This window comes from Furipterus horrens, unplaced genomic scaffold, assembly GCF_987537825.1.
Source record: "Furipterus horrens unplaced genomic scaffold, mFurHor1.1.pri manual_scaffold_4, whole genome shotgun sequence".
Taxonomy (NCBI): domain Eukaryota; kingdom Metazoa; phylum Chordata; class Mammalia; order Chiroptera; family Furipteridae; genus Furipterus; species Furipterus horrens.
This window is the reverse complement of record NW_028327174.1, coordinates 86,543,569-86,555,744: the sequence shown is the minus strand read 5'-3', so window position 1 is coordinate 86,555,744 and position 12,176 is coordinate 86,543,569. Positions and strand designations below refer to the sequence as shown.

The following is a 12,176-nucleotide window of genomic DNA, read 5'->3' as shown; positions in this document are numbered from 1 at the left end:
CGTTTGTTGCCTCCCCTTAAATATGGGTGTCTATGCTTACCACCGTCCTGCCACTGTCGTCGACAGCACAGTTTGACCTCTCTGCCCTGGGTTCACCCCTTGTACCCGTATGCACAAGCATCACTTCTTTATAACTTCATACGTTGGACTTCCATGTAGCTTTATTTTCTGGAACTTCTGGTTATTTCTGGTTTTGCGGTAGTTGTATTCTTTCTTAGTTGTGGAAGGAGATGAAGCATGTCAGTCTAGACTTCCGTCTTGGCTGGAAAACTCATTATTCATTTATTTAAAAATTTGAAGGACTTCTGCTCAGGATGAAGGTGTAGGTGAACACGGTTTGCCTCCTCACACAACCACAGCAAAAACTGGACTAAACTACAAAACAACTACCACCCAGAATTATCAGAAAATTGAGCTGTATGGAAGTCCAACAATCAAGGAATTGGGGAAGAAACATTCATTCAGATTGAGTAAGAGGGGTGGAGCTATGGAGCCTTGCAGAGATGGGGAACGGGTGGCCCACATCCACGTGTGGTGGATAAAAATTGGGAGGGATTCCTTGTAGGGTGGGATACCAGCCCCACAGCCAACCACACAGCCCAGGGTTCCAGTGCCAGGAATGTAAGTCCTCATAACTTCGGTCTGTAAAAAACAGTGGGGTTTGGGGCGGCATAAGAAACTGCAGAATTCTCAGGCGTCTCTTCTAAAAAGGCATACAACAGAGTTAGGACTTATGCAGACCACTCCCTCTGGGCTCCAGCACCTGGGCAGCAGCTGAAAGGGCACCAGTGACATACAGGGAGAAACTGTTACAGAGTAGGGGTCTCCAAAAATCCCTAGAGCCTGTGGGTTAGTGCTTGGGGAAAAGGGAACAGCTTTTAAGATGCCTTTGCATGACTATGGCTAGTAGCTAGTGTCTTAGTTATGCAAATGGCTTTGGTTCTTCCAAGGCCCCAAGGAGGTGGGAGGAGTTTTGACCATGGAATGGTGCAGAAAGAGCATACAGAGCCTGTGCAAAGTTTTGTGAATGATCATAACTGGTTACCACGCCCACTGCATCACAGGACGCAGTCAGGGATTTAAAAATAGGTGGCAACCATTTTAGAGGAGGAGGAAAGGAGATCCACATGGTTTGGAAGGAGGGAAGAGAAGGAACTCCATGTGGCTTTGAAAGGGAGAGGACCATGCGTGATCCAGGGCAACATGGCACATGTTTTCCTGGACTATTATACAGAGGCTGATGACATCGTACCCCAGATCCTGAAGGAGAGACCTGACAGATAAGGGGTGAACTTCTGGGAATGTTTTTGGCTTATAGCCTTTTGGGGAGCACGGGAAGTGCTGGGTCCCGTGGGAGAACAAGGCTCTGAGCTGAAGTGCTCACTGCCCTCTCCAGGTTGGAACACTATAAATAAAGACCTGTTTTCCTCAACACTAGTTGTTGGGTTTTACACCAAGGCGCCATGTGAAAGAACCCCCTTTTGCTCTGTAACAAAACTAAAGTGTCTGGCAGCATGGCGAGTGCTGGGGACAGCTTATTTATGGACAAAACTCCAGAGGCCAGTGGCATTGTTCCCTTTCTGAGCCTCCCCTACAAAGAGCACAGAGCGGGCCACACCATCGGAGACTCCATCAGCCTGGTTCACACCAGTTGCCCTACCCTGGCAATTACCTAAGGCTCCACACCATCCAATTTGCTGGTGTGCTTTTCTACAATAGGCCACACTACTAAGACAGGGAGTTAAAGAAGCTCTATGTAATACATAGAAACAAACATAGGGAGGCTGCCAAAATGAGGAGACAAAGAAATATGGGCCAAATGAAAATACAGAACAAAACTCCAGAAAAAGAACCAAACAAAATGGAGATAAGCAATCTACTAGATGCAGAGTTCAAAACATTGGTTATAAGGATGCTCAAGAAACTCATTGGGTACTTCAAGAGCATAAAAAAGACCCAGGCAGATATGAAGGATTCTCTCAGTGAAATAAAGAGAAATTTACAGAAAACCAATAGTGGAGTGATAAAGCTGAGAATAAAATCAATGATTTGGAATATAAGGAAGAAAAATGCATTCATTCAGAACAATATGAAGAAAAATGAATTAAAAAAAAAACAAGGATAGGTTTAGGAGCCTCTGGGACAACTTAAAAGGTACCAACAATCGAATCATAAGGGTGCCAGAAGAAGAAGAGAAAGAGCAGAGCAAGATATTGAAAACTTATTTGAAAAAATAATGAAAAAAAACTTCCCTAATTTGGTGAAGGAAATAGATATCCAAATCCAGGAAGCTGAGAGTCCCAAACAAGATGGACCCAACAGGACCACACCAAGACATATCATAATTAAAATGCCAAAGGTTCAAGATAAAGAGAATCTTAAAAGCAGCAAGGGGAGGAAAAAAAAAAAAAAAGAGAGTTACCTATGAAGGAGTTCACATAAGACTGTCAGCTGATTTCTCAAAAGAAACTTCGCAGGCAAAAAGGAACTGGCAAAAAGTATTCAATGTGATGAAAAGCAAGGACCTACGACCAAGATTACTCTATCCAGCAAAGCTATCATTTAGAATGGAAGGGCAGATAAAGTGCTTCTCAGACAAGGTAAAGCTAAAGTAGTTCATCATCACCAAGCCATTATTATATGAAATGGTAAAGGGACTTAAGAAAAAAGAAGATCAAAACTATGAACATTAAAATGGCAATAAATTCACAACTATCAACAATTAATCTAAAAAAGAAACTAAGCAAACAAGCAGAACAGAAGCAATCATAGATATGGAGATCATTTGGATGGTTATCAGTTGGGAGGTGGAAGCAGGGAATGGGGCAAAAGGTGCAGGGATTAAGAACAAATTGGTAGGTACAGAATAGATAGGGGGCTCTTAAGAACAGTATAGGAAATGGAATTGCCAAATAATTTGTATGCATGACCCATGGACATGAACTAAGTGGGGGTTATTGCCAGAGGGTATGTGGGGTATTGGGTGGAGAGGGGCAAAGGGGAAAATGGGACAACTGTAAAAGCATAATCAATAAAATATAGTAAAAAGTAAAAATTTGATGAAACAGATATTTAGATTGCTCTTCTGTTGTGCTAGGTGGTGCTAAAAGTACTTCATTCCCAGGGGGAATTCCACCATACCCCAAATCTTTATTAGCTACTAAAATACATGTATTTCTGTCTAATAAACACCAGAGTGGAGCAAGAGAAGAATAAAAACTCATGTTATTACTTAAGAAAAAGTAGATTAATTCTATTCACTGAAGCTCAGAAAGAATGTTAAATACCAAATAAGAAAGGAAAGATGGGTGCTGTATTCTCATGAACCTTCTGAATCCAAATAGAAATATAAAAATTTCAAATGACACCCAAGTAAGAGATTTTGTTGTAACATTCTTCAGGAATGAGCAGCTTTAATAAAGTAACCCTGCTATGAGGAACACAAGTTGGGACAGTTTTGGGAGCAAATTTTGGAAATGTACCTGTTTTCTCAAAGTTCAAGACCAAAATGTAAAACGGTTGCCTGTTAACCATTTGTTCCATACTCTCTAAGATTTGCACTGTAACAAAAAGTAATCAATTTCTTCTATTCCTCCTATGCACCTCTCCTTTCTGTGTGGCTCTTTTCCTGTAATTACAAATATGCTCTTTGCCATGGAAACTGGGCCTTGAGTTTGCCCTCTAGACCTCTTCATCTGCTCCCTCTCTGTCTCCTCCCTTTCTCACTACCATTCATAGAGTCAGTGACCACTTTTCAGTCCACTGCTGTTTGGTTCTATTCACACTGTCATTGAAACCACTCTGTCGAAAGTCATAAACGGCTTACTTCAATTTGGTTAAATTCAACCAAATGCCAATTAATTTTTTAATCAAATTTCTTTTATTTTTTAAAAAACTTAGAATTTTAAGAAAGTGGCCTAGTTTCATATTTTTTTGCATACACATCTGTCCAATTTTCATAGCTGCTTGCTGACCACATCTCAGTCCACTGCAATTTGGCTCTATTCACTTCACCAAAATACTCTGTTGGAAGTCATGAAGGACTTCAATTTGGTTAAATCCAACTGAACACCAATGAGTAAAAATTTTTTTAAATATCTAAGAATTTTCACTTTGAAATATTTTATAAATAAAAGAGCATTTGTAGCTCTGGCTAGGTAGCTCAGTTGGTTAGAGCATCGTCCCACACGCCAAGATTGAGGGTTCAATCCCCAGTTAGGACATATACAAGAATCAACTAGTGAATGCACAAATAAGTGAAACAAATCCATGTTTCTCTCTCTCCCTTCCTCTCTAAAATCAATAGATAAAAATTAAAAAAAAGAGCATCTGTAATATGTTAATTTCTAATAATTATAATAAGACAGCCATATAACTTACCTAGACCTAGTTTAAGAATAGAATATCATCAATATTTCTGTTGGTATCACCTCCCCTGCCATCCAGAGGTGATCTAATCACTGTCTTAATTTTTGTGCATATCATTTTCTTTCTTTTATGGTATTGACACAGTTACATGTCCCTCGACAATATAAAGTGTAGTTTTGCTTGTTTCTTAACTTTTCATATGTATAGAATCATATCTTTTTTGCTCTGTGTTATGTTCCCAGGCTCATCCATTTAACATGTGCAGTTGGAAGTCACCTGTTAAAAGTGCCATGTAGGGCTCTGGCCAGGTGGCTCAGTAGGTTGGAGCCTTGTCCCACACAGCAAAAAGGTTGCAGGTTCAATTCCCAGTTGGGGCATGTACAGGAGGCAACTGATCAATGTTCCTGTTTCTCTCCTTTTTTATCTCTCTATCCCTCTCTCTCCCCCTTCCTCTCTCTAAAATCAACAAAACATCCTTGGATAAGAATGAAATTAATTAATTAATTAATTAAATGCCATGTAGTACCACACTAAAATGTATTGATTCATTGCAATGTCATTGGATGTGTGCATTACTTCCAGTGTTTTGTTACTAGTGATCTTAGCCATTCTCATACATGCCTCGTGATCTAGAGTTTTTCTAGGGTAGTGATTCTTGACTCAGGTTGCTTATTACAATTATCCAGGAGCTTAAAAACTATTGATATCCAGGCCTCACTTCTAGAGATCCTAATTTAACTTTTCTGGGGGAAAATCAGAACCAGTGTTGCACCAGTGGAATTCCCCCTGGTGATTCCAATGTGCAGCACAATTGGGAAGCGCAGCTTTCTGGTTCACAGGCCAACTTACAGGATTCCTGAGTAATGCCATCAACTCTTACTTTCAATTATACCAAGTAATGCGAAAACTTTTAGCAAGAAGGTTTATCAGTTATACTCCTTACTAGCAGTGTTTGAGAGTTCAAATGGATCTAGAGTCTTACCAACACCTCGAGATGTTAAACTATTGTTTTGGTCAATGTGGTAGGTGTAAAAAACCGTAGCATCATGGTTTACTTTTCATTTTCTTGATTACTTATCTTCAAATGTTATTTTCCATACATGTTTCCTCTTCTGTTAAGATTCCTATTAATATCTTTGCCCATTTGCTTATTGGGTTATCTTTTTCTTATTGATTTGTAGAACCTCTTTACATACCCTAGATGATTAAATATCCTGGATAATTATTTTTAAATATCCTGGATAATTATCCTTTGTCCCAGGTTTCTTCTTTACTAGCTTGGTGACTTTAGGCAAGTTACTTAATCTCCATAAGTCTGTTTCCTTTCCATAAGATGATGTGATAATGCCATCTGTGAGGTTTATGACCATGTACATGAAGCTCTTAGTCTGGTGCCTACCACAGACCAGGTGCACAATATATTGTGGCTATTAAGAGGAAAGATTTAATTATTAACGAGGGCTTTGAAGGTAAAATATTATTCCAGGTGTATAGAGTTAATATAAAATAAATTACTTAGAAGAGAGGTCATGTGCTGTAGAAGTTAAGATTGCTGGGTCTAGAGAAACACAAAATGCTATGTGACTTTGGACAAGATACCCTCACTGGCCCTCAGTGTTCTCATATGTGATAAGGAGATAACAATAGGACAATCAGGAGGCTGTTTAAGGATTAATTGGTACATGTATGTATAAGCTCTTGGGGTAGTAAAATCACTAAGATGATTTAAAATATAATTTTCCTGCTATTCACTGCAAAAGACACTTCTGTCCACTGAGAAAACTGGCTGCTTTCAGTTACCTGTTTCTTTTTTAAAATTTGTCATGAGTTTTTAATTTAAATTTATTGGGGTGACATTGGTTAATAAAATTATGTAGGTTTCAAGTGGACGGTTCTATAATAAATCATCTATATATTGTATTGTGCACTCACCACCTCAAGTTAAGTCTCCTTCCATTACCATTTATCCTTCTCTTTACTTTCTCCTACCTCCCTCACTCCCTCCCCCTCTGGTAGCAACCATACTATTGTCTGTTATTTATGAGTTTTTGTTTGTGTTGTTTGTTCACTTGTTTCTTTCAGTTTTATATTCCACATATGAGAGAAATCATATAGTTCTTAACTTTTTCTGTCTGACTTATTTTTGCTTAGTATGATATTCTCAAGAGCAAACCATGTTGTTGCAAAGAGTGGTATTTCATCTATTCCATTATATGAGGTCTGTCCAAAAAAAGGTCCAATCATTATTAATATAATAAGAGCAGTTTGCATGACATCAATGTAACCTGGCAGCCAAGGAGAGTGGACTGGAATGCACATCCATGCACAATGACCACTTCACTGTACTGGTCAATGGGGGCAGTAGATGCCATTTAGTGAGCATGTGTGCTGTGTGGCTGTCGCATTCAAAATGTCTGAGTGAGTAGAGCAACCAAGCTGCATCAAATTTTGCATTAAGCTTGAACATTCTTCCATGGAAACTATTCGGATGATTCAGAAGGCTGCAGTTATGGGCAACTGGTGATTGGCAGCTTTGTCATGACAACACATGTCTCGTGCAGAGTTTTTTGATGAAACATCAATCACCCAGGTGACTCGGCCTCACTACAGCCCAGATTTGGCAGCCTGCAACTTCTGGCTTTTCCCAAAACTAAAATCACCCTTGAAGAGATTTCAGACTATCAGTGAGATTCAGGAAAATACAACAAAGCAGCTGATGGCGACTGGGAGAACAGTGTGAGGTTCCAAGGTACCTACTTTGAAGGTGACTGAGGTGTCACCGTCCTATGTACAATGTTTCTTGAATCTTGTATCTTCATTAATAAATGCCTGTTTTTCATATTACATGGGTGGATACTTTCTGGACAGAAAGAAGATAAATGATACTTGTTTTGTTGATAATAGACATCCTAGCAGGTATGAGGTGGTTTCTCATTGTCGTTTTCATTTGCATTTTCCTAATAGCTAGTGAAGTTGAACATATCTGTTGGCCATCTGTATGTTTTGGGAAAAATGTCTGTTCAGGACCTCTGCCCAATTTTTAATTGGATTGTTTGTTCATTTAGTGTTAAATTGTATGTGTTTTTGTTGTTGTTGTTGTTGTTGATTAGTTTTTATTTCATAATCATAAACTTAACTCTGCAATCCAGCTAGACTTGGAAGGGGTAAGGAAAATATGGAACCCAATGAACTGCGGCGAGAGCACGAAGATTACAGAACATTTCCAAGCAGAGAGGGGTGAAGGGGTGCTCTCCTGAGCTACAGAAGGAATGGTCTGGTGGTTAAAATAAAACCCACGTCAAATGTATTAGAGTTGTCCACAGTCAGTAATGGTAATCTTCTTGCTGGTCTTGCCATTCCTGGACCCATAGCGCTCCATGGCTGTCACAACACCCATGCCATCTTTCACCTGGCCGAAGACCACATGCTTGCCATCCAGCCACTCGGTCTTGGCCGTGCAGATGAAGAACTGGGAACCGTTTGTGTTGGGTCCAGCATTTGCCATGGACAAGATGCCAGGACCTGTGTGCTTCAGGATGAAATTCTCATCATCGAATTTCTCCCCGTAGATGGACTTGCCGCCTGTGCCATTGTGGCGTGTGAAGTCCCCACCCTGGCACATAAATCCCGGAATAATTCTGTGAAAGCAGGAACCTTTATAACCAAATCCTTTCTCCCCGGTGCTCAGAACACGAAAGTTTTCTGCCGTCTTTGGGACTTTGTCTGCAAACAGCTCGAAGGAGACGCGGCCCAAGGGCTCGCCGTCGGCAGCGATGTCGAAGAACACGGTGGGGTTGACCATGGCTGGATGCGGGAATATCCGGGGCGGCGGCGGCGGCGTCTGCAAGGCCGTATGTGTTCTTTATATAAATTGAATACTAACCCCTGTCAGAAACTGTTGTTTGCATATATCTTCTCCCATTCAGTTGATTGCCTTTTTGTTCTGTTGGCAGTTTCTCTTGCTCTGTAGAAGCTTTTTAGGTTGATAAATAAATGAATTATCTGTTCCTTGGGTGAGAAATCCCTCACCAAAGAAAGAGGGAAATATATAGCAAGCATTCAGCAATTATTCCTTGGTAATGCGTATGAGTAACATGATTAAGGATACATCAGTACTAACCTGATTGAATCACTGAAATATATTCCACTCCCAAGATTTCCAATGTCGGTTCTTTTTACTCCACGATCCTCAACTACTTTGGGCAAAAGCAACCCCCTAAAAAGAAAAGGGCATTATAATGTCTACTAGAAAAAAGAATTTTTATTATAGTCTTATAATTCATAGGTGCTATTTAAAGGGTATTATGCTAAGTGAAGTGAGCCAGATGCAGAAATACTGTATGACATCCTTATACGTGGAATCTAAAAAAGTAGAATTCATAGAACCAAAGAATAGAATAGTGGTTTCCAAGGACTGGGGGAAATGGGAAGATGCTGGTCAAAGGGTACAAACTTTCATTTATAAGATGAATAAATTCTATAGCTATAATGTACAGGACGGAATTATAATTAATAATACTGAACTGTATGCTTGCATTTGGCTAAGAGGGTAGATCTTGTGTTCTCACCACAAGAAAAAAAATAAGGTAACTGTGTAAGATATGGAAATGTTAATTAACTTGATGGTGGTAATCATTTTACAATGTTTAATCATCACATTGCATACCTTTAAAAAATCATGTTATTTTCCAATCATACCTTAACAAGGCTAGATAAATATAAATACACCAATTAAAAGACAACAAATAAATAGCATGAAATGAAAAGAAAAATGCATCTCCAAGTAACCCCATAGAAGGCATTCCAGGGGCCATGAAAATCACCTAGGCTATGGCCTGTTTCTTATCACTGTCTTGAGCAGCCCTGGGCTGCTGGCCATTTCTACTGTCTCTGGGCTCAGCCTTCTTCAGGCCCAAGTCCCCCGGTGCTCAGTTGGACAATGTTTAAGCCCAACACCGACTGTATTTCTCCCCTGCTCAAGGTCATATACAGTTTCTATTGGATGTGTGGCATTCAGATAACTCACATTATCTCTGTGAAGATCAGAATGAATTTTGTATTGTGAGAGGAAATTAATTTTGTAAAATAGCTTTGGGTTTTAGTCCTCTTTAGAATGGCCATTCCTACTCAAAGATTATTAGTTTTTATAGTCTCCTGTTTTTCATTTAGTACCTTTACAATTTTATTTTTAATATTTAAATCTTTGCTCCATGTGAAGTTAATTTAAGTGTGAGAAATGAGATAAGGGTCCTACTTTCTGGTTTTTTTCCAGGTAGTTATCTCTTTATCCCAATATATAGTATTGAAAAAATTATGTTTCTTCCACAAAGAAAAAAGCTACTTTTATCATATAGTAAGTCCTCTATTTTTGTGTTTATTTGTGACCTCTTTATTCTGTTCATTCATCCATTTATATAGCACCTCACTGTTTTAATATAGCTTTATAATTTATTTTTACTGTTTGCCTGGTTAACCCTCCCTTGTTATTCTTCTTTTCAGGGTTAGGATTAGGGTTTTTTTTACTTTTTACAAAATCTTATTAGTACTTTTACTATGATACCACTAAATTTATTGGTTAATGCAAGGAAAATTGGCATCCTTTTGATTAGTGCAAGTATCTTCTGGGTCCCTCAATGTCTGTGGAAAGTTTTTTTCCTGATGGATCTTGTATGTTTCTTTTTAAGTTTCTTATTAAGTATTAATTATTATCCAGATCCAATCATATTTTCTCCCGCTTCCTATGCCTTCAGTTTCAGCTCTAATATTACGTAGTTATTCAAAGCAAACAGAAAACTATAGTGATATATTGAATAGTATCTGCACATTCTAATTAGACCTTTCTCTTTACGTTTTGGACTATCCCTAGATCAGACACACATGGAAAACTCATAAAATAGATAATCACCTTCTTTATATGACACTGCCTTCAAGAAACAATTCATATCCATATACTACACTTAAAATATATATAATAAACATCACTTAAATTATATATTCATAATTTAAAGTGTTCAGTTTCCTCTGGAATGCAGTTAGCTGGATGATTTTAACTGAAGAGAGACTCATGTCATACATGAAAAAATCTGAAAAGAAGTAAGACACTTTATATTAGTGAGGCTGAAAAACTTGGCAAATGAAGACGGCACATTCTTACCGGGACAGGATTCCTACAAAGCTCTGCACAGGAGAGCCATGCAGCAAGGGCTTTACGTTGCCAAGCTGGCTCAAAAACTCTGTACTTTCATTCACTCTGCCAACTCTAAATATCTGCAGGATGTCCACTGGTATTTTACTGTAAGAATTAGAAGAAAACTTTGAGGTTACACAATTGAAAGCAAAGTAAAAAATCATTATAAGCAACAGAAACCACAAAACAGCCAAAATGTCTTCATGCAATGAATCACAACACATTGTATCTTGGAAATATTATGCAGCCATTATAGCCATTAAAAATAACACAAAAAATAAATAAGGACAAGAAGTAAAACTTATAGTAAAATATAAATTTTAAAAGTAGGTTACAAGGCTCTGGCTCAGCAGGTCAGTTGGTTAGAGTGAATCCTGATAAGCCAAGGTTGCACGTTCAATCCCTGGTCAGGGTTCTTACAAGAATCAACCAATGAATGCATAAATAAGTGGAACAAAAACTCAATGCTTCTCTCTCTCTCTCTCTCTCTTCCTCTCTCTAAAATAGTTTTTTATTTAAAAAGTAGGTTACAAAACCCACTGATTCCCAATTTTGTCATATGCTATATACTATATAAAATATACAGGTTGAATGAGCCCATTCACTCATGCATGCATTCATTCAATAAGTAGAATCTGTGCCAAGTATTTTGCCAGGCACTGGAAGGAAAATAATATGGTTTCTGGCTTCATGGAGTTTACATTCTAAGAAGAAACAAAAATCAACAAGTTAACAAATGCCTGACTATAAATGTTTCTAAGGAAAATAACCAGGTTCAGAGAGATGTGGTCAAGAAAGGTTCGAAGATGGTGGAGAAGTGAGGGGAGGCTGTGCTTTCTGGCTCCCGAGACCCATCTGCAGTTTGGAATGATTGCAGACAGAACATCTCAGTGAGCGTCTGGACATGGCAGGAGTTGAGCCTTGGCACTACTGCATCAGAGACCATCTGGGAATGAGCTGTTTGGTGAGGATAACAAAGGAAAAAGGAATGAGACGGGATTTCTGACTGGGTTGGATCCCCAAACTGCGGCTGGAAGTACACAAAGACTTTTTAGTGACCACAGGCTTCCCCAGAGAGGAATCAGGAGGAAAGCAGGTCTCTGCCCACTGGCAGAGCCAGGAGTGGGCCAAGTGGCATCTGGCGCTGAGAGACAAGAAACAGCCTGCTGCTGTGTATGTAAGAACGTGTTTTTCCTTTATATTTTTCTCTTGTGTGCTGCGGAGAGGGGAGGAAAGGTCAGGGGTGATAGGACATTCTTGAAGAGCGCAGGTGCAGAAGTGCACTTGCCCACTCCCCAACCCTCCCCTTGGGGTGCGCATGGAGAGGTGCCGTCATCCACTGGCCCAGGCACGCAGCCAGGTCACTGGCCGCGCGTCCCGGTGCTCCTCGAAGCCACCCTAACAGGCATAAGATCCACACGCCAATGGGCGCAGGGTCAGCCCGCTGGGCACACAGGAGACTGTGCACAGATACCCATGGCCAGTCCCAGTGGGCACCAGGCCAGAGCACAGCTCACTTGCGCAAACTCTACCTGTGCCCGCCCAGGCCAGTGCGGGAACAGTGGGCGGCTGCGACTCACAGATGCTCACTTCCAAGGTGCACAAGTCTCCGGGGCCCCGC

General features: G+C 39.8%; 2 protein-coding genes across 5 annotated transcripts in view; both read right to left on the bottom strand.

Annotated features, from left to right (window-relative positions):
* Window positions 1–12,176, bottom strand: part of PARP4 (poly(ADP-ribose) polymerase family member 4) — a 136,894-nt gene that overhangs the window by 80,422 nt on the left and 44,296 nt on the right. For all 4 annotated transcript variants that reach the window (XM_090273714.1, XM_090273716.1, XM_090273717.1 and 1 more), the window contains exons 11-12: window positions 10,523–10,660; window positions 8,489–8,584 (exon numbers count right to left, since the gene is read on the bottom strand). In XM_090273714.1, coding sequence (XP_090129840.1) covers window positions 8,489–8,584; window positions 10,523–10,660 — 234 coding nt within the window. The remainder of the gene's footprint in view (window positions 1–8,488; window positions 8,585–10,522; window positions 10,661–12,176) is intronic.
* Window positions 7,476–8,208, bottom strand: LOC150012352 (peptidyl-prolyl cis-trans isomerase A). Its single transcript, XM_090273718.1, has one exon. It carries the CDS (start codon window positions 8,168–8,170, stop codon window positions 7,676–7,678), a length of 495 nt encoding a protein of 164 aa, XP_090129844.1. The 5' UTR covers window positions 8,171–8,208; the 3' UTR covers window positions 7,476–7,675.